Genomic DNA, 23328 nt, shown 5'->3' on the forward strand with positions numbered 1-23328 from the left:
AACTAACTGATACTGACCGTGGGCTCTATTCAATCTGTATCGCTGAAGTGTTACAGATTGCGTGATCGAAATTTAAAGGTAATTTCCCATTGGGCCGAGATATGTAGCGGTTACCGTGACTGCAGTCTCCGCTAACGCGGGGAACATTGCCTTTAAATTGAATTCACGCTGTACCGTTGAACTTCCGCGATACTGATTGAATGGAGCCCCTTGTCTTCTTACACAGGGTGTCATAGGGGTTAAAGGTGAGCAGGTGTGGCAGTGGGCGTGGCAGAGATGAGTGTCTCTTCCTGGTTCCTGGTGAGTGGCGGTGGCATGAGGCACCGCCTCCCCTGGGAGATGATCTTTGTTGGTCGGGACGACTGTGAACTCATGTTACAGGTAAATCATATTTAGTATTGTAGCGAGTCTAGAACGGAACCCGAACCCGGGTACTGGAGAATGTCAGTTCAACACTGTAGCTGTTATGCCTAAACTGTACTACCACTGCTAATGTTATGGAGGTGGGTCGATGAACCACTCTGGCATGATGAGTAACCTGAAGACGTGCGGTAGCTCCCAGACCTGATCTCTAGGCTTTAGCTCGGCGGGCTCACACAGTCTTGTCAAGAGATCTGGGTTCGAATCTAGTGGGTCACACTGCTGCAGGTGACTGTTGGACCCAATGTAATCTATGTAATCTGGATTATAAAGAGATTAGCAGGATTATATTGATTTACTGGATTATTGTGTCTTTAGTCCCGCAGTGTGGACAAACAGCATGCCGTAATCAACTATGAGCCAACCACGGACGAACATAAAGTCAAGGACCTGGGGAGCCTGAATGGGGTAAGTAAGATTTGAATAAATATGATTATGAAATGATTCATGTGCTTCATAAACTGTTCTAAATTGCTAATAATGATATTCCTTTCCTTCCAGACATTTGTGAATGATGTCAGAATACAGGAGCAGGTGTATATCACTTTGAAAATTGACGACAAGTTGAGGTTTGGATATGATATCCTGTCATGGTGCCATTTTGTCTTTGATGCTTAGCATACATTAGTTCATCTGAATTTCATCAATACCAAATGAATGAGAGCGACAAAAGAAGGACTTCAAGGCCAGAGTACGGGTATATAAAACTGTAACATAATCACTCTTAATATACTGCCTGAAAAATCATCTAACCTTTAAAATTTTCTGCTGTGACTAATGCGTAATAGATTAGCATATCTGTTTCTTGACTGTACGTCGCTCTGAATAAGAATGTATGCCGTTAAATTACCAAAATGTTAAATATCTGCGCTATCTCCTGTAAAGAGCTGAGTCTGTGCTGTACAATCACCTTTCCTTAACCTGTCTCACATACCAACCTGTTCACCGTGGTGCGAGGAGAGCTCCATGTCCCCGAGGAAGCACTAAAGGTTGGTTGAACAGTAGGCTACAGAAATAGCTAGTTCTCTTTCTGTGTTTCTTATCATCCTATCTCCTCGCCTTTTTCTCAACCATATTGGAGGAGAGGTTCCAAGGTCCCTCCCCTCTGACTTTCTTCGCTAATCCATTTTGAGAAGGAGGCGAGGGGAGAGGATGCGAGGACTCGAGGAAATATGAATTGAGAAAGAGCCCCAGTCAAATATGCTTACAAAGTATTATGAAAGAAAAGCCTTGAGAAATGCCTTTTTCTGCTACGTTGGTTGATGCATGTTTAATGGAGATTATGTTCAGTCAAGAATGGCGTCAGTTTCTGCTGCATGTAGCAAAACCTCACTGCTTTGTTTTTAATGACAAAAACATACTTTATGAGGAACTTGGTGATACATTGTTCAGATAGGTCTAACTTGAGTTCTACATGCATAAATTACTCCGATTTTGCGTGAATCATGAACTGATGCCAATTGAGATTTGCACAACAACAAAACATTCTATGCTTATAACCAAGACCGTGACTACTGTATAATTTCACTGATGCAAGGATAGATTGTCCCATGTATGTTGGTGCAAACATAGAAGAGCTCCTTATTAGACTTACCCTTATAATCATACCTCTAATTGTGTGAGCTCATCTCCTCTCTCTGTTGTCCTGTGTCCTCGTCTATCAGCATGAGAAGTTTAATAGTCAGCTCCTGCTGCAGACGGTAAAGCCTCCAGAAGTTGTTCCGGTACCATCCAGACCTGCAGTAGAGGTCAAGGCTGCAGCCGAAGGTGGTTGCGAGGGTGGCTCCGACGGGGCGGTGGCAGTGGGTAGTAAACCCCCTGAGACCAGCAGAGAGGGGGCCGGGGATGACAAGCTGACAGGTGAGAGGGTCTGCACTCTGCATGGACCTTGGAGGGTGACACAGGTGACAGGATTAGGTTAACAGAGATGACAGGACTAGATAACAGAGGTGACAGGATTTTGGCGATGCCACATACCCACACAGTCTGTGCTGTGTTCTGTATTTTTAGTTTCCTACGCTAGGCTGTCACCTAAATGTGATTCTAAAGTGCTCTGACTTGTGGACAAATTTGGAGGTCAAACTGTTCTGCCACAATATGTCTTTTGGGGACTTGTGTGGGTACAAAGTGCTAGTTCGAGTTTGCAGAGGTCGTTGTTTGTTTCTCAGGGGACATTGCGGTAGACCAGTGGTTCTCAAACCTGTACCCCTTCAAACATTCAACCTCCAGCTGCATACCCCCTCTAGCACCAGGGTCAGCGCACTCTCAAATGTTGTTTTTTGCCATCATTGTAAGCCTGCCCCACACACACTATACGATACATTTATTAAACATAAGAATGAGTGTGAGTTTTTGTCACAAGTGGGAAATGACAAAGAGCTGTTATAGGACCAAGGCACAAATAATAATATAATAATAATCAATCATTTTGCTCTTTATTTAACCATCTTACATATAAAACCTTATTTGTTCATAGAAAACTGTGAATAACTCACCACAGGTTAATGAGAAGGGTGTGCTTGAAAGGATGCACATAACTCTGCAATGTTGGGTTGTATTGGAGAGAGTCTCAGTCTTAAATAATTCTCTGCACAGTCTGTGCCTGTATTTAGTTGTCATGCTAGTGAGGGCCGAGAATCTACTCTCACATAGGTACGTGGTTGCAAAGGGCATCAGTGTCAGCGCGATTTGCCAAGGCAGGATACTCTGAGCACAGCCCAATCCAGAAATCTGTCAGTGGCTTCTGATTAAATTTAATTTTCACTTGTTGCAATTTCGATGAGGCTCTCTTGTTCAGATATCGGTAAGTGGACTGGAGGCAGGGCATGAAAGGGATAACAAATCCAGTTGTTTGTGTCATCCGTTTTAGGAAAGTACCTGCGTAAATGCGCACCAAACTCACTCAGGTGCTTTGCTATATCACATTTGACATTGTCCGTAAGTTTGAGTTTATTTGCACACAAAAAAATCATACAATGATGGAAAGACCTGTTTGTTGTCCTTGTTAATGCAGACAGAGAAGAGCTCCAACTTCTTAATCATAGCCTCAATTTTGTCCCGCACATTGAATCTAGTTGCGGAGAATCCCTGTAATCCTAGATTCAGATCATTCAGGCAAGAAAAAACATCACCCAGATAGGCCAGTCGTGTGAGAAACTCGTTATCATGCAAGCGGTCAGACAAGTGAAAATTATGGTCAGTAAAGAAAACTTATAGCTCATCTTTCAATTCAAAAAACGTGTCAATACTTTGCCCCTTGATAACCAGCGAACTTCTGTATGTTGTAAAAGCGTTTCATGGTCGCTGCCCATATCATTGCATAGTGCAGAAAATACACAAGAGTTCAGGGGCCTTGCTTTAACAAAGTTAACCATTTTCACTGTAGTGTCCAAAACGTATTTCAAGCTGTCAGGCATTCCCTTGGCAGCAAGAGCCTCTCGATGGATGCTGCAGTGTACACAAGTGGCGTCGGGAGCAACTGCTTGCACACGTTACCACTCCACTATGTCTCCCTGTTATGGCTTTTGCGCCATCATTACAGATACCAAAACATCTTGACCACCAAAGTCCATTTGATGACACAAAGCTGTCCAGTACTTTAAAAATATCCCCTCATGTTGTCCTGGTTTCCAGTGGTTTGCAGAAGAGGAGGTCTTCCTTAATTGATCCCCCATGAACGTAACGGACATATACAAGGAGCTGTGCCAGGCCCGCCACGTCTGTTGACTCATCCAGCTGTAACGCATAGAATTCACTGGCTTGTATGCGAAGCAGTAATTGTTTCAAAACATCTCTTGCCATGTCAGTGATGCATCGTGAAATAGTGTTGTTTGATGAAGGCATTGTCTGTATAGTTTTTTGGACCTTTCCCCCAGCATTGTCCCTGCCATATCTGCGGCAGCAGGAAGAATTAAGTCCTCCACAATTCATATGGGACTTGCCTGTCCTAGCCACTCGGTAGCTCACCATATAAGACGCTTCTAGCCCCTTCTCATTAATGGTATCTGTTGCTTTTATACACGAAAGTTGTCTTAATTCTCCCCAAAAAACTCCTGTGGATTATTTTTCAAATTGGCATGTTTCGTTTCTAAATGTCTGCGCAAGAGTGAAGGTTTCATCGAGTTGTGAGATAGTACTTTTGCACATATAACACACTGTGGCTGAGGAAAGGCACTACTCCCAATAGAAATGAACCCCAAATCAATGTAGTTCTCATCATATTTGCGCCTCTTCGATGGTCCAACGTCCCTGTCTGATGTTGGGTTCTTTCCCGGGTAAGGAGGCAGTAGCTCTTCGGCTGCATCAGATTCACAACTGTCAGTGTCCATGCTAGCTGGGATAACAACAAATATATAATAACTGATGCTAGCATTGGATGTGCTCGTGGAAGCAGAACAACTTGTGTCGTCGACAGGTGCAGGAGTAGTACTGCTAGTAGTAGCAGTACTACCAGTAGAGCTGGTATGTGTCTCTATGGACGCGGGCCTAACTTTTTTTAACCATTTGTCAATTTTCGAGCAAACGGAATGAGCAGCAGCTATGTTTGGCTACATACAGACCGTTAATGGAATTCCCGTGAGAGAGTAACGGTTCATGTGATTGGATGTTAATTATTTGACTAGGCTACCTGTATTTGACATTATGTTGTTATTTCACTGAACGCTATTTTTGGCAGTGAAACGAGGCTACTCAGGCAAGAAAAAAAACTCACCCAAATGTATAGCCCTGTTGGAAAATATAAATGGACTGTTTGAAATATAAATGGACTGTTTGAAATTGTGCTTTAAAAAAAATATTATTTAAAAAATATATATATATTTTACATGTAAAATATATATGCGCGTGGGAATACCTGCGTTAGACGACAAACTAGGAGGTTAAACTTGTTCTGTCACAATAGTCTTTTGGTGAACTGTGAGGAAACACAATTTCAGTTCAAAACAAAATCTGTGTTTTTCTCACTGACCTTGTTGTTGTTTCTTTCCCAGGGGACATTGCAGTACTAAAAAGGGGCACCCCTCTGTACGGCCAGCCTTCCTGGTGGGGGGACGGGGACGCAGACGATGAGAACTCTGGGAAGCAGGATGGGACGACAACTGACAGGAAGCAGGAGAGATCTGAGTCAGGTAGATGCTGTCTAGCCTGGAATACAGACTGAAGTTAGCTGTGTTTCACTTTGTCTGTCTGCCTGTCTTTCTGTGTGCCTGTTTTTTTTTTTTTTTTTTTTTTTTTTTTTTTTTTTTTTTTGGGGTGGATCAGCTTAATATTGCGGAAAGAATGTTGCTTCCAATGTAATTGTCTGCATCATTTCCAATCCCCCATATTTTTTTGGGTAAATATATATATCCATACACGCATGCATACATATATACATATATACATACACATACCTATATAGACATACATACTTTTTTAAAGAATATACCTTTATTATTATTCCCCGTAACCCTACCACCGCTCCCCCAATTGGAGTAAACTAATAAACACTTCTGCTTTTACCTTCAATTTATACATCTTATACCTATTTTACAGACACAGACTACTTTATAATAGTTCTCTCTTGTTTGTTCTTAGTCCTTCCTCTATTTCTGTTGTCCATCCAATTTTATTTCCACTTGTAACTGTGCTATTTCACAAAAGCTCCGCACCTATACACATTTCACAGATCCCGTATGCCCTACATTGTTTATCTTGTTATTAGTCCCACCCTTCAGTTCCACTCAACCCTTCCCATCTATCTTCCAACATCATCCATTTCGGATTTTTATTTGCCATATATTTTTCAACTGTGCTGTGATGCTTCACAAAAGATTTGAACCTTCCTATTCTCATAGCTTCTACAGATTGTAAATTAAAAATAAACATTTTTGCTAAAATAATTATTATATTATTGATTGATTGACTATGGCTTTTCAAATCCCCCAGTATTGCTATCTGTAGCGTTAGTTCTAGGCAAATGTTGCAATTCTTCAGCCATTCCTGGACCTGTGACCAAAAACGAGCTACATATGGACAATACCAAAATAAATGATCTAATGACTCTGCCTCCTCACAACAGAATCTGCAGAGCTGGGAAGATTGTATACCCCATATATATAACATTCTATTAGTTGCAAGAATTTTGTACAGTAATTTAAATTGAAAAATTCGAAGTTTTGAATCCGGCGTTGTTTTGCGTATCAATTCATAAACCATGTGCCATGGAATGGGTACATCGAAAATCTCTTCCCAACTATTTTGCAATTTATATGGCACAGCTGTCAGTTTTTTGGTCCTTAAATGAAATTGGTATATGTTTTTATTTATCACACTTTTCTTTAACCATTTATGTTCTTTAATACAGGGCCGACATACAAGTTCCTTACTTTTTTCCCCTTCTACTTGCCTCTTCCATTTTTGTGGTAATGCTGCAATTAATTGGTTGTAATTTTGGGTAGAGCAGACATTTCCATATGTCTGTGTTAGCTGCATGTGTGACATAACTCCACCAGTCCTATTTATGATATCATTCACCAAAATTATACCTTTTTTAAACATTTCTTCGATAAATACAGTTTTTTTATCAATTACTATATTTGAATTTAACCACAATATTTGTTGTACTATTTGTTCCGTCCTTTCAGGTGGATTAAACTGAAATTGCAACCAACTTTCTAAGGCTTGTTTAAAAAATAAGGATATTTTGGAGATTATTTCCTTTTCAAACAACCGAAAGTGAGCAGGTGTAATCTGAATAAAGGGAAAAAGGCCCTTCTTGAACATAGGATGAGACATTCGTACCAATTTACTAGAGAACCAGTTTGGATTTAAGTATAACTTTTGTATGACTGATGCCTTTAGTGAGAGGTCTAATGCTTTAATATTTAATAATTTCTGCCCTCCGAATTCATATTCGTTATATAAATAGGCCCTTTTAATTTTATCTGGCTTGCCGTTCCAAATAAAATGGAATATTTTTTGTTCATATAATTTAAAAAGCAGGTCACTAGGTGTAGGCAAAACCATAAGCAAATAGGTAAACTGTGATATGACTAAAGAGTTAATCAGGGTGATTTTTCCACAAATAGACAAGTATTTTCCTTTCCATGGTAGCAAGATCTTATCTATTTTTGCTAACTTTCTATAAAAATTTATTGGAGTGAGATCATTTCTTTCTTTTGGGATTTTTATACCGATTATGTCCACATCTCCGTCAGACCATTTAATTGGTAAACTACATGGCAATATAAAATGTGTATTTTTTAGTGATCCAATACGTAATATGGTACATTTATCATAATTTGGTTTTAATCCAGAGAGGATAGCAAAGGTATCTAGATCCTCTATGAGGCCGTGGAGAGACTCTAGTTGTGGTTTTAAAAGAAAACATGAATCATCAGCGTACAATGACACCTTAGTTTTTAAGCCACGGATTTCTAATCCATTAATATTAATGTTTGATCTAATTTTAACAGCTAACATTTCGATGGCAATAATAAATAGATATGCCGATAGTGGACAACCTTGTTTTACTCCTCTAGATAGTTTAAAACTTTCTGAGATGTAGCCATTATTTACTATTTTACACCTAGGGTTACTATACATAATTTTAACCCATTTTATAAGAGATTCCCCAAAATTGAAATATTCTAGGCATTTATATATAAACTCCAGTCGTACTTTATCAAAAGCCTTTTCAAAATCAGCTATGAAAACCAGACCTGGTGTCCCCGATATTTCATAGTGTTCTATTGTTTCCAGTACTTGCCTTATATTATCTCCAATGTATCGTCCATGTAAAAAACCTGTCTGATTAGGATGAATAATATCTGACAAAACTTTTTTTATTCTATGCGCCAAGCATTTTGCTAGGATTTTTGCATCACAACACTGAAGTGTAAGAGGTCTCCAATTTTTTAATTGGACTGGATCTTTATATATACCACTTGGGTCCTGTTTCAGTAATAACGATATCAGACCTTCTTGTTGCGTGTCTGATAATCTACCATTTATATAGGAGTGGTTAAAACAAGCTAATAATGGTCCTTTGAGTATATCAAAAAAAGTTTTGTATACTTCCACTGGTATGCCATCCAGCCCTGGAGTTTTCCCATCCTTAAAGGCCCCAATTGCATCAAGCAGTTCCTCCGCTGTAATTTGGCCTTCACATGAGTCTTTCTGTACAGATGTTAATTTTACATTATTAATAGGAAAAAAATCCATACAATTAGTTTCAGTTAGTGGAGATGGAGGAGCCTGAAACGAAAACATATTCTTAAAGTACTTTACTTCCTCTTTCAAAATATCATTTGGTGAATCATGCGTGACTCCATCATTTGTAACAAGTTTTAATACTTTTTTTTTGGTAGCATTTATATATTGAAGATTGAAAAAGAATTTGGTGCATTTTTCTCCATATTCCATCCAGTTCGCTTTATTTTTATAATATATTACACTGGATCTTTCTTGAATAAGTTCCTCCATTTCTTTTTGTTTTTCCTCTAACTTATTCTGTGCCTCTATGGTACCGTTTTTATTGCTATCTAACTGTACTGTTAGTCCTTCAATTTCCTTTGTTAATATGGACTCTTTTGATCGAAATTCCCTTTGTTTTATAGATGAGTACTGAATTGCATGGCCTCTAAAGGCACACTTAAAAGTGTCCCATACAATAAGGGGATCTGCTGTACCTATGTTATGTCTGAAAAAGTCAGTTATAAAATCTTCTGTCCTAGTTCTAAACAATTTATCATCTAGTAGACTTTGATTAAATTTCCAATATCCTCGCCCACGTGGAAATTCTGTAAGAGAAATATATATGCCAATTATGTGATGATCCGACCGCATTCTGTCCCCTATCAACACTTTTTTAACTTTTGGTGCCAGAGAGAATGGTATAAGAAAGTAGTCAAGACGACTAGCTTGATTCAGCCTCCGCCATGTATATCTCACTAAATCAGGGTATTTAAGTCTCCATATATCCACTAATTCCAATATATCCATGACATTCATGATTTCCTTAAGTGCCTGAGGGTGATAGTTTGTAGTGTGGTTTCCTTTCCGGTCTATAGAGGTATTTAAGACCGTATTAAAATCTCCCACTATAATAATAGAGTCTAGTGTTGCTTGTAGAGTTGATAAATTCTTATATATATTTTCAAAGAAGCTTGGATCATCATTATTCGGACCGTATAGGTTAACAAGCCATATTTGTTTATTGTCCAATAACATATTTAAAATAATCCATCTACCTTGAGGATCTGTTTGGACAATTTGCACATTTGGATCAAAATTATTGTTAATTAAAACCATCACCCCTTTTGAATTTCTTTGCCCATGGGAGAAATATATTTTGCCCCCCCAGTTCTTTTTCCACAAAACTTCATCTAAAACTGTTGAATGGGTTTCCTGTAAACAATAGATATTATAATCCTTCTCTTTTAGCCAGGTAAATACTGATCGTCTTTTCTTATTATCTGCTAAGCCATTACAATTGTAACTGGCTATACTTATTTCACCACTTACCATAATGAGACACACCTTTCATTCTTTTAATCAGAATATATTTTTGTAAACGTACTATTAAAAAGTAACATAATGATTGAGTGTCTATATAGTTGTACCATGATATTTGCATTTCTACTAAGTAAACCTCCAATTGGTCCCTACTATTCCACCCGCTAAAAGGCCTCATCTCGAGATGGCTTGTCATCCCAATGCCCGGTAGACCACCCTCGACCCCCTGTATCCCATAGCCCTGAACCGACTGGGATCCATTCTTTGAAAAGAGCATACAGTGCCATTTACCGAATTGAAGAAGATCAATTACCATATGCATTTCCATTGCCCTCACCTCGATTTGTATTATATATATCTGTGGATCATCCTCTATTGTCCCTAACATCTTTTACTTCTTCCTTCGCAACAGTTGTGGGATACACACATACACCCACACACACTCAGCCCTTACCCCCACACAACCATAAGCTCACTTTCTCAACAATTGCACCATCCCAGAGCCCAACTCAAGATGGGTCATGATTTACAAATGCACTTGCAGTTGCAGCTGCATGAGAAGGCCTGCAAGACCTGTGTGCCTGTTTATACATCAAAAACCCTACCAGATAACAGTAGACTTTTGCCTTTCTGGTAGCATATGACAGCAATTGAATCTCAAAGTCTAAGTCCTTGTATTACGCCATCTTGATATCTGCTTGAAACGACAGATTATAAAGACCCCAAGGAGACAACAGCCGAGGCCCAGGAGAATGGCCTGTACACCTCAAGCCAGGAGCCAAGTTACTTCGAGATCCCCTCCTATACCAATGAACCCCCCTCCCAAGACACGGAAGGTGCCACCGCCACTAACCCCGCCTCCGGCCCTGAAGCCGTCCCCCAGGGCCACGCCTCCTTCACCATCGACTTTGACCTGCAGGCGTCCAATAAGGTGACGGTTAAGGACCGGGTGGCAAAGGTGGTGCCGGAGGTGAGGCCACGGCCCCCAAAAAAGGGCGCAGGAGAGGAGCTGAGCGCCCTGCAAACGGCCATGGTGGCGGCGGAGGTGAAAGTAGCTGATTGGCTGGCCCAGAACGAGATCCCATTGGCTCGTACGGAGTCGGTCGACAGAGTGGTGGAGGACGACGGGGAGAGCGTGAAGAGTGACGTGCCGGTTCAGCTGAAGAGTCTTAAAGGTAAGACCAACCAACCAATCACCATGAGAATAGAATTTAGATTTTTCCGTCAGCAAGTCCTCTTGCCATTGCATTACATAGCACTACATAGTTATTACACTATGAGACAGTTTCCCAAACACAGATTAAGATTAGTCCTTGATTTGAAAGCATGCTCAATAGATGATCTCCATCGAAAGCGCTTCATAGTCTAGGACTATGCTTAATCGGTGTCTGGGAAACCAACCCAATAGGTTCATAGGATTATATCTGCACACACCAAACGTCCAACCCCCTTCTCTCTCGTTTCAGGTAGTAAACACGAGGACGGTACCCAGAGCGACTCAGAGAACGCAGCCGCGCTGGGAGAGCAACGCCGGGCCGCCCTCGAGGACCACTCCAGGGGGCTGTGGGGTGGCCGACTAGAGGGGTCAGGGGTCAAGATACGAGAGGGGCGCGCCAACGTCCCAGAGGGACTCTTTGCCGAAGAAGATAGCCCAGCCCGACGACACAGGTCCTCAGCTTCCAAAATGGCACCCATCGGAGGAGAGTTAAGAGAGAGAGAGAGGACCAAGGATTCCGTTCCTTACCACCGCGACCAACACCAACCGATAGGACTTGGGGAGGGGTTTCAGAATCGCCATGGAGACGACTATAGTGACCGGGGGACCTATACCATAGAGATAGAGAACGAAGATAACCAAGAGGAGGAGGCCAGGAGAATGATTGACAAGGTGGGGATGGTAAATAGGACTTTAATGAGCTTAAACTGTCATTTGAATCCTGTTTTATCTGAATAACTATTTTACACAGTCTTTAGTCCCAGAATTGGTGTCTTTTTGTCAAGGGCATGGCCTCGTATTTATTCCAAGTGGTACTGTGCAAGTGCACTAAGCCCACATTATGTTGACCTCTTGATTGAATGTTTGGTTGAATGTTTATTTAAGTCCATGTTCTGGCCCAGGTATTTGGTGTGGAGGACTACCAGGCTCTGTCCAGGGTGGGGGGCTATCCTGACATCCAGAGAGAGAGACTGACCACTCAGAGACCAGGCTCAGGAGACAGAGGCAAGCCTGGACGTATCGAACCAGAGGTAACAGCATTTCTGTCTGTCAACACAGACACTCTCCATTGCAGAGGAGTGAAGGAGTTCAACTCCAAGTCAGACACTACTGTAGATTTGCTATATTTATACTCCCAAGATTAAAACAGACTTCACACATAAAAAAAGCTTTCAGTTTGATGCCATTCCTTGTGGAAAGAATAAGATTTTTTATAAAGAAAGGATATATGCTCTCAAAAGTGCTGTTTTGCTTGAAGTAGTCCTAAGCATTTTACCTGTAAATAATAGATGTGTACATGCCACTGTGACACTCTGACTAGTAGAATTTGTACTTGTCTTCCCCCGTGCTCTAGTCTCTCCCCTTTATGTTGGGGACTGGGTGTTGTTCAATTTCGCTTTCTCCCCTGTTTGTCCTCCAGTCTCTCCCAGAGGAGCTGGTTGTGGGTGGTCCCAGGTGGGTCTCCCAATGGGCTACTCTGGCAGCCAGCCACATCAGGACTGACCCCGAGGGCTCTGGAGCGGAGTCCCATGTCCACTACCACACTGAGGACAGAGGTGCTACTGCTGGGTTTAGACCTGTTCTGAAATTGAAGTGCTTTGCTGTTTTTCAGTTGTTCTTCATTTATTAGTCATACCACTTTTTTCAGTATAAAGTCAATAATAACTAGAATAAAGAAAAGAGTGTTGGGTATTTATATTGCCAATATATGAGAGTTAGACACAGTAGATATTATTGTGTAGAAATGATTATGATTTTTTATACCCTGTCTCTCTATAGCTGAGATCAGTGAGTCCAGTCACTCTGCCTCCATGGCCTCCTCCAGCTATACAGAGCGCAAGAGGAGAACCCTGCCCCAGCTCCCCTCCACCGAGGAGGCAACCCCAGGGGGGAGGAGATCCCCTGGTCCAGCTCACCGCCCCTACGATGTGGGGGAGAAACAGGACACTGAGCTCCAGGAGAAGGAGAACCAGGAGATGGGGAGAGGAGGGAGGACCAAGCCTGGTGGTGGAGGTGGTGGGGGTAGCCAGGCTGGTAGTGTGGGTGGAAGCACCAGAGGAAGTCCGAAAAAAGGCTCTCCAGCGAAGAACCAAGATGCGGGAAGCCGGAAAGAAACTGTGTTGGCGAAACTGCCTCCTCGGCCAGGGAGTAGTGGGGGGAAGAGACTGGATGAGGCACGGAGGAGGAAGAAGGAGATGGAGGAGAAGGCTAAAGAAAGGGAGAGTGCTGGGAAGCCGCTTCTTAGACAAGAGAGCTTTACGGTGGAGAGACCCAGCACCAACGTCCCCCAGGAGCTCATCCCACGGATTGACACGCAAACTGGGGCACGAATACTGACAAAGGAGGGCAGGGTGGATAGTACCACACGGCAGAAGGACTCAGAGGCGGTGGCTGCGTTTCTGGAGACAACGGTATCAGACCTGGGTGAACCAATTAGCCAGTCCATCGATGGGTCTTTGTCGCCCGAGTCGGATGTGGACACCACCAGCACCGTTAGCCAAGCAGCGGGCGTCGGAGGGCGGAAGGTGGTTCACCAGAAGAGACGTACCCTAACTGCCCAGCAGAAAGAGAGGGAGAAGACGGTGCTGTGTTCCTCCACCAAGGGGCCTACCAGAGCCAGAGATACCCAGGATAGGAAACCCAAATCCAGACCGTCTGGAGGACAAGGGACCCGCCAAGCTGGTCGTGCCTGGACCTCCCTGGACCTAACAGATGACGACGTCAACTCCAACTCCCTCCTCTCCGACTCCCAACCCTCCATACAGGAGGTTAGCTCCCACAGTTCCCACGCCAGAACCCAGGCCGGAAGCACCAGAGTGGAGGCTAGCACCAAGGCTAGCCGGGCTAAAAACACCCAGGCATCCAGCACCACCACAAACACCCTCAGTAAACCTACCACCACCTTGCCCAAGGTGCGGCCCACCCGGTCCTCGATACTCAGACGTGCCCGTTTGGGGGACTCCTCCGATACCGAACCAGCCGACATGGACCGGATGTCCGTAGCCTCCGAGGCTAGCACTGCTAGCTCCAGGTCCGCAGCTCCCGGACCAGGGTTCCGGAGAGGCCTGTCCCGCATTGAGGCCCTGGCCCAGCCCAGGAAGTCCAGGATGGGATCTCCGTCTGCCCAGAGTGACTCAGAGGCCACGGGGGGCCGTAGCCGGGGGATAGGGGCTCGTAGCATTGCTACCGACTACGCCGTCCGACAGGGACTCAGAGGAGTCAGCAACATGGGAGGGATAATACCCAGGGCCAGGGCTAACAGCGCCTCCAAACTACCTGACAAGTCTAAGGGCTACATCACCCCCACAGGTACTGTACTGTCTGATACAGAAGTAGTGTTTCTGAGTGACTGTTCTCTAGTAACTTATCCACCGCAATGTTTGATTTGGTATCATGTTTGTGCTATAGTCTTTTTGTAGGTTCTGTCATTATTGAGCATCTTTATGTACATTTACATGTAAACTCAGCAAAAAAATGTCATCTCACTGTCAACTGCGTTTATTTTCAGCAAACTTAGCATGTGTAAATATTTGTGTGAACATAACAAGATTCAACAACAGACATAAACTGAACAAGTTCCACAGACATGTGACTAGCAGAAATGTAATAATGTGTCCCTGAACAAAGGGGAGGTCAAAATCAAAGTAACAGTCAGTATCTGGTGTGGCCACCAGCTGCATTAAGTACTGCAGTGCATCTCCTCCAGGGTGCTGAAAAAGGGACGTTTTTTTTTTTACTGAGTTTATGCGTAAAATCTCCTCTCTATGGACAGTTGTGTGTACCTAGTAGTGGTAAAGCCCTCAATCACTACTACTGCTACTGACAAAACATCTTCTCTTGACTCCAGCTGGTGGCCGGTGGCGCCGGATGCCCATGGACTACGCCTCCACCTCTGAGGACGAGTTCGGCTCCAACCGCCACCCATCCAAGCACGGCGGTCCGCGACTGACGCGACTGACCCAGCTGGGTGGCTCCGCCCCTGCCACGCCCAGTCCGGGGGGTATAGCGGCTCTGAGGCAGCAGTCAGCAGGCAGAGAACAGGAGGAGTACATGAAGGACTGGACCACTCACAGTGAAGAGATCGCCAGGTATGGAGGAGCACTCTGTACTGTACATATACAGAGAAACTGTAGGGTCAATTCCATAGGGGAGCAATCTCACTAGACCTATACAATATAATAGGGTCAATTCTATAGAGGAGCAAGTTACTTTGAGAACAAGTATAACCTCAAAAGTATCCATTTTGCAACATTCATTATTTCATTTCATGCACTATATACTCACAATAATACACAATAGAAATAAAATCAAGGGTATTTAACTGATTCATTCCCTGTATGTTGACAGGATCAGTCAGGACCTAGCCAAAGACCTGGCCATGCTGGCCAGGGAGATCCATGACGTGGCCGGAGAGATCGACTCAGTCAGCCCAGCCGCTAGTGCTGCCACTGACCCAGGAGCCATGGTACTACACATCCCACAATGCAATAATCCCACTTTATGTAGCTGTTGACATCAGTCATGATTTCCCCAAAAGTCTGAGCTACATGAACATATCAGGGCCCATATTCATAAAGCGTCTCAGAGTAGGAGTGCTGATCGAGGAATATGATCTAAATTCTAAAGACTGAGCCTAGATCAGTACTCCTGCTCCTTGTGAATATTGTGGATTTACAGTACCTGTCAAAAGTTTGGACACACCTACTCATTCAAGGGTTTTTCTTTGTTTGTACTATTTTCTACATTGTAGAATAATAGTGAAGACATCAAAACTATGAAATATCACATATGAAATCATATAATAACCAAAAAAAGTGTTAAACAAATCAAAATATATTTTAGATTTTAGATTCTTCAAAGTAGCCACCCTTTCCCTTGATGACAGTTTTGCACACTCTTGGCATTCTCTCAACCAGCTTCACCAGGAATGCTTTTCCAACAGTCTTGAAGGAGTTCCACCATATGCTGAGCACTTGTTGGCTGCTTTTCCTTCACTCTGTGGTCCCAAACCATCTCAACTGGGTTGATGTCGGGTGATTGTGGAGGCCAGGTCATCTGATGCAGCACTCCATCACTCTCCTTCTTGGTCAAATAGCACTTACTCAGCCTGTAGGTGTGTTGAGTCATTGTCCTGTTGAAAAACAAATGATAGTCCCGCTAAGCGCAAACCAGATGGGATGGCGTATCGCTGCAGAGTGCTGTGGTAGCCATGTTGGTTAAGTGTGCCTTGAATTCTAAATAAATCACAGACAGTGTCACCAGCAAAGCACCCACCATGCTTCATGGTGGGAACTACACATGCGGAGATCATCCGTTCACCTACTCTGCGTTTCACAAAGACACAGCTGTTGGATCCAAAAATCTCAAATTTGGACTCATCAGACCAAAGGACAGATTTCCACCGGTCTAATGTCCATTGCTCGCGTTTCGTGGCCCAAGCAAGTCTTTTCTTATTATTGGTGTCCTTTAGTAGTGGTTTCTTTGCAGCAATTCGACCATGAAGGCCTGATTCACAATATCTCCTCTGAACAGTTGATGTTGAGATGTGTCTGTTACTTGACCTCTGTGAAGCATTTATTTGGGCTGCAATCTGAGGTGCAGTTAACTCTAATGAACTTATCCTCTGCAGCAGAGGTAACTATGGGTCTTTATTTCCTGTGGCGGTCCTCATGAGAGCCAGTTTCATCATAGCGCTTGATGGTTTTTGCAACTGCACTTGAAGAAACTTTCGAAATCCTTGAAATTTTCCGCATTGACTGAACTTCATGTCTTCAAGTAATGATGGACTGACGTTTCTCTTTGCTTATTTGAGCTGTTCTTGCCATAATATGGACTTGGTCTTTTACCAAATAGGGCAATCTTCTGTATACCACCCCTACCTTGTCACAACACAACTGATTGGCTCAAACGCATTTAGAAGGAAAGAAATTCCACAAATTTACTTTTAACTAGGCACACATGTTAATTGAAATGATTTCCAGGTTACTACCTCATGAAGCTGGTTGAGAGAATGCAAGCGTGTGTAATGAACACGATGGGAGACAGAGAGCTGGTTTCAAGCGCAGGGCGCAGCAGGAGTTTATTGGTAAAGAACCACAGGAGGAGGCAGGTAACTGGGTCCAGGGGCAGGCTGAAGGTCATACACAGGGGGTCCAAAAGGGCAACAGTACAGGCAGGGAAAAGGCTAGTAACGTAGTCCGGAAGATCAGGCAATAGGTAGATAACAGGAAATCCAATAGGCGAAAGTACAGGCAGGGAACAAGCAAAAGGCGTTGTTAGTGATGCAGGCAAAAACAATCATACACGGGAGGATTAACTAACAGGACCACCAGCGCTCCGAATAGAAGTGGGTCTCAAAACAAACAATACCTCACAGTGATGGGGTGCAAAGAACTGAACTAAATAGTGTGTGATAATGACATACAGGTGTGTGAACAGGTGATCAGAATTCAGGTGATTGGGATCTGGAGAGTGAGCTGCGTTCAGGGGATCTATGTGTTTGAGAGTGTGAGTTGGAAGCAGACGTTACAGCGTGTGCAAAGCTGTCATCAAGGCAAAGGGTAGCTACTTTGAAGAATATCAAATATATTTTGATTTGTTTAACACTTTTTTGGTTACTACATGATTTCATACGTGTTATTTCATAGTTTTGATGTCTTCACTATTATTCTACAATGTAGAAAATAGTAAAAATAAAGAAAAAGCTTGGAATGAGTAGATGTGTCCAAACTTTTGACTGGTACTGTATATATCAGAAAACAATTTACTTTGTATTGGGTGCTTTGCCCAGTTGGAGGAGCGAGTTTTTGACGATGGCTTGGATCTGAGGAGCGGCCCGTCAACAGAGAGCATTCTGGGTAATAACGTCCGCCCCGTGGAGCTCCGGCCACGCAACTCTAACAGACAGGGTCCCCGCGCCATTCGCCGCCAGACCTGGAACAGAGAGGACGTGAGTTGTTGCCGCTTGAAATCCAAACTAAAAGTAATAATAATTGAAAGTATTTGATTGTACTCTGGTTTAGACTGGTTTCTAGTTTGTTTCAGCTTGTCTTTATCCAATGTGTGTTTATAATGACAATGGCAACATTACTAGTTTGAGATAAAAAAGTTTGATAAACAGTCGTTAGAGAGAGAGACAAAACACAGCCCAAAAACCAAAAGGACTTGATGTCAGGGTGAATTGACCCTATCCCATCAGAAACCTACTGTATTATTGATGAAACAGTGTGTAACTTGAAAAGTTATTCATAAACCAATTAGGCACATTTGAGCAGTCTTGATATAACATTTTGAACTGAAATGCAATGATTCATTGGATCGATCTAAAACTTTGCACATACACTGCTACCATCTAGCGGCCAAAATCTAAATTGTGCCTGGGCTGGAATAATACATTATGGCCTTTCTCTTGAATTTCAAAGATGATGGTACAAAAAAACGGTTGTTTTTTTCTTTATATTGTCTTTTACCAGATCTAATGTGTTATATTCTCCTACATTCATTTCACATTTCCACAAACTTCAAAATGTTTCCTTTCAAGCGGTATCAAGAATATGCATATCCTTGCTTCAATGCCTGAGCTACAGGCAGTTAGATTTGGGTACGTCATTTTAGGCGAAAATTGAAAAAAAGGGTCCGATCCTTATGAGGATTTATTAATAACACATTTATAACTATATTAATGATGGATGATGCTGGTTTCTGGGAGATTTGGGCAAAAATAAGCTATTGTATATCTAATATCCTCATGGTTTTGTGACTGCATATAGCCTTGGTATCCCTGCCTGTCCTAGTTATTATGCTATTTTAGGTGTTGAAACACCTCTTATATAAGACCTCCTCTTTTCCTTGTTGTTTTCCCCTCAGGCGGTGTTGGACAGTTTACTATTAGCGTCTGTGACCCAGCTCTCTGCACGGATACGCCATTCTGTGGACAAAACAGCCGGCAAAATCAGGTAGACATCACCTTTCATCACGATTCATTCAAAGAAAAGGAATGTGAAATAATGAATTCCCTGATTTTGATGATGAAGTGTTAGGAGTGCTTTATGAGTTTGCAAGTAAACCCAAGCAGTGTGAAATAATAGGCGTTTGACTTTGAAGTCATTTTATTCTGAATACATGCAGCTACATGCTGTGCTTTGAACTGGATCAAATCCGGATAAAGACAAGGAAGAGTCAGTAGTGTTGTATACGATATGATGGATTGTATCCTAGAAAATACTGTATCCTAATTTGGATATTATGAATGGCACTTCATAAAGGTTGAGATGACAACTTGAAACATCCATCCTCACTTTTTCAACATCAGAAACCACTTTCATGTTCCCCCTCAACCCATTTCACACGAATTAAATCACTCAACGTGATCATATAACAGATTATTTTTTATTTTTTTATTTTTTTTGAAAACTTCTCCAGGATATTATTCAAAGATAAGGACCGGAAATGGGACGAGATTGAGAATAAACTCCAAGCCGAGCATGACTCTCTACTCCTCAAGACTTCCAGCACGGTAAGGTGCCAGACCCCAACTGTCCTTACCTCACACCTTGTCTCTTGCTGTACCATCCAGCTGCTGTGATAAATGACTGCAGAGGACAGGTGGAAATATTTTCAAGTTCAGGTTTCAAGTTTTATTAGTCGTAGGTACCGGATACACATAGTATACACCGTCCAACAAAATGTGTACTGGCAGGTTCCTTCTGGACGGTGCAACCACAATAAAACTTAATAGAATATAGTAATAGAAACATACAGTTAATGGTTCAGTAGAATAGAATAAACATTTTAGTGTAAGTATAATACAGGAAGGCACAATTTATAGTCCCAATATTTACACGTGTTTTGGGGGAATGAGGTTTGGGGGGCAAGTGTTTAATTTGTGCAGTATTTAGCAGTAATAATAACATTCTGGTAGAGGCAGTTGTGATGTGTGTGTTGCAGGAATGTATATGTGTCTGTGTGGGTGTGTGAATGCTTGCGTCAGGGAGTGCGTGTGTGCTAAGGTGCAGAGAATCAGAGCAGGTAGTCAGTCCAGTTCATGTGTTCAGCAGTCTGATGGCTTGTAGATAGAAACTGCTCAGAGCCTGTTGGTATCAGACCTCATGCTCCAATAACGTCTTCCCAACGGTAAGAGAGTGAACGGCTCGTGGCTGGGGTTTGTGGAGTCCTTGATGATGCTGCGGGCCTTCCTCAGGCACCGTGTCCTGGATGGGTGGGAGCACAGTCCCAGTGATGTACTGGGTCATCTTCACCACCTGCTGAAGGGCCTTGCGGTCATAGACGGAGCAATTCCCGTACCAGGTCGTGATGCAACCGGCTCTCGATGGTGCAAGAGAAGTGCCTGGTAAAAATCTAAACACAAACCAGAGAGTGCTTATTTGGGGTGATGAACAAAACTTTGGGACGGTAAATAATTGATGACTTCTACCACCATCTGGGTAGCTCGGAGTAGTTTTAAAGGCCATCATTGGCTGATGGTGCTGTCTGTTAAGCCTGACAAACAGCCAGATGTAGTAGGACGACCTAAACTGAAGGTGGTAAGGGGGTGAGGTAAGGACGTGTTTCTCAAACCTGCCCCCCGGTCTGCACAGTCACATTTGTTTAATTGAGATGTGAGTTGGCATCACTTTCTGAATCAAGATAATAAGTCACTTCCTCTCAATTCTGAAAGTATAAGTTATGTTTCTTGATTATAATAAAGTATTTTGATATCCACTTTAATTGATGAGGTTTGACTCTCCCCCCTCCCTCTCTCTCTCGCTCCCTCTTTTCTCTCCCCCCTCTCCCCCTCTCTCTCTCTCCCTCCCTCCCTCTGTCTCTCCCTCCCTCCCTCCCTCTGTCTCTCTCCCTCCCTCCCTCCCTCCCTCTGTCTCTCTCTCTCCCTCCCTCTCTTGCCTCTCTCTCACTCTCTCACTCCCTATCTTTCTCTCTCTCAGAGTATAACATAACATTCGACAACAGTATCGAACATCACATCAGAATCAAGTGCCACTCTCGGGTGAATGGCGATAATATGTCCGTCCTGGGATTTGAACCGACAACCTTTCAGTCCCACCTCCCTATATCAGCTATCCCTCATCACTGTCCTCCCGTATTAAAAAGTGTCTCAGAGTAGGATTGCTGATCTAGGATCAGGTCCCTCATGTTCATATAATTTTATTAATTATGATCTAAAAGGCTCAACTGATCCTATATCAGAACTTCCATTCAAGCTGGAGGAGAGGGGCAGTTTGATTAGTCAAAGGACTTGACTTATAGTCTGTTGTCGTGGGCGGTCCAAAAAATACTGCCTTGCTCATGAACAAGGTTGTAAATTCAGGCTGAACACAGTGGCTGGCCTTAGGCTACCTCTCAGTGATGTGTCCATTCACTAGAGTCCAAATGGAGGGGATGATTATGCCACGTTTTAATTGCTTAAACTTTTCCCAGTAGAAAGGAGGAAGGTAACAAGGGTCAATCTGATGTTGTGGTTGTTGTTGTTTAAGGAAGGTAACAGGTGAGGACATCGATGTCTTATCGTGAACGGTATCCCTTCTTCCCGAAACAATTTATGTGTGTTTTGTTGACCTTTTTGTTTGTTGTGTGGTTGTTTACCAGGAGATCACCACCGTCCTCCAGGATCTGAAGAGAGTGGAGAGACAGTTACTAGGTATGAGTCCTGAGACAGTCATACATGACTTGATTTCAGCTGTATATAGTACAAGTCATAGAGATATACAGTTAGCATCTGCATAGAGCATCTATATTCATACGTATTTCATCATATCAATCATCACATTTTTATATAAATAAATCCATTCTCTGATTGATTGTTTGCTTGCTTGATTGACTGACTGATTAACAGACCTTCTCCTCTTTGACTGACTGATCTCCTCTTTGACTGACTGATTAACAGACCTCTTCTTTGACTGACTGATTGACAGTCCTTCTCCTCTTTGACTGACTGATCTCCTCTTTGACTGACTGAATAACAGACCTCCTCTTTGATTGACTGATTGACAGACCTCTTTGACTGACTGATTGACAGACCTCTTTGACTGACTGATTGACAGACCTCCTCTTTGATTGACTGATTGTCAGACCTTCTCCTTTTTGACTGACTGATTTACAGACTTTCTCCTCTTTGATTGACTGATAGACAGACCACCTCTTTCATTGACTTAGACCTTCTCCTTCTCCTCTTTGCTCCACAGTGATTGATGTGATGGTGGATCCGGACGGCACCCTGGATGCCCTGACCAGCCTGGGACTGACCAGCCCTCTGACCGACCTGCAGAGGGTCAGTCCTGGGGCAGCGGGGCCCTCCGCTGCGGGTCACCCCCCTGGAGGTAGTAGTGGAGAAGGCCCTTCTAGCAGCACCCTGTCGGCCCCAAGCGGTGGAGCCTCCTCGGGGGCCTCAGGCACCTCTACCCAGGTGGCAGAGAGAGACCTGGGACTCCATGTGAATAATAATCTGCCCTCTAGTGGTGGAGAACAGAACTGTGTGGTTCATAAATGAGGAGGATACTGGATCTAGAACACACTACTAAAGTACAACTACCTAAACACGTGCTTGGAGGGGCCCTGATTGAGGCTCACTACTAGGGAGGATGGTAAAAGACTTGGAGAGATGGGATTCCCACTAGGCACAGACGTCAATTCAATGTCTATTCCACATTGGTTCAACGTCATTTCATTGAAAAGACGTGGAAACTATGTTGACTCAACTAGTGCACGCCCAGTGGGTTGATATGTCCTTCAATGTCTGGACAAACCTCCTGAACATCAGACCTGACCAAAAGAGACGTAAATAAACACTTTTTAATCTTTGTCTATGACATACCAATCCGTTTGTTCATATGAATTGGAGCCAACAGTGAGCTTGTTCTGTAGCTATAACATGTGTATAGAAGGGTTGTGAAAGGATTATGTACTGCCAATACAATCTATGTACCAGTACATGTCCTACAGTCCGTTATCAATACTACTATATCCATATTCTTGAACCCGTTGGAAAAGTATCGAGAGTTATTTTGCGTTATGGTCTGCTAACTGCACCTGTTGCTGGTTGGTTGATGACTTTTCAGAAGACATTTGATATGATTCCGTTTGTGTTCGACAGTGTTGCCGATTGTGTAACACCGTTTAACTTTAAACACTAAAAACAAATGGTTCTATATAGTGGCAAATAAGGGTTCTTTGGCTTTGGTTCT

General features: G+C 42.9%; 1 protein-coding gene across 1 annotated transcript; it reads left to right on the plus strand.

The window, feature by feature from the left end:
- The first annotated feature begins 276 nt into the window (after positions 1–276).
- On the plus strand, positions 277–22634 carry LOC120032488 (centrosomal protein of 170 kDa-like). The gene is made up of 19 exons (XM_038978593.1): positions 277–381; positions 739–828; positions 922–1000; positions 1351–1409; positions 2085–2280; positions 5409–5546; positions 10626–11090; positions 11382–11803; positions 12034–12162; positions 12552–12687; positions 12911–13036; positions 13277–14440; positions 14979–15219; positions 15479–15596; positions 17922–18080; positions 18998–19086; positions 19553–19646; positions 21734–21785; positions 22330–22634. Exons 1-19 carry the CDS (start codon positions 277–279, stop codon positions 22632–22634), a joined length of 4167 nt encoding a protein of 1388 aa, XP_038834521.1.
- Positions 22635–23328: the final 694 nt, after the last annotated feature.

This window comes from Salvelinus namaycush, chromosome 39 (genome assembly GCF_016432855.1).
Source record: "Salvelinus namaycush isolate Seneca chromosome 39, SaNama_1.0, whole genome shotgun sequence".
Classification (NCBI taxonomy): Eukaryota; Metazoa; Chordata; class Actinopteri; order Salmoniformes; family Salmonidae; genus Salvelinus; species Salvelinus namaycush.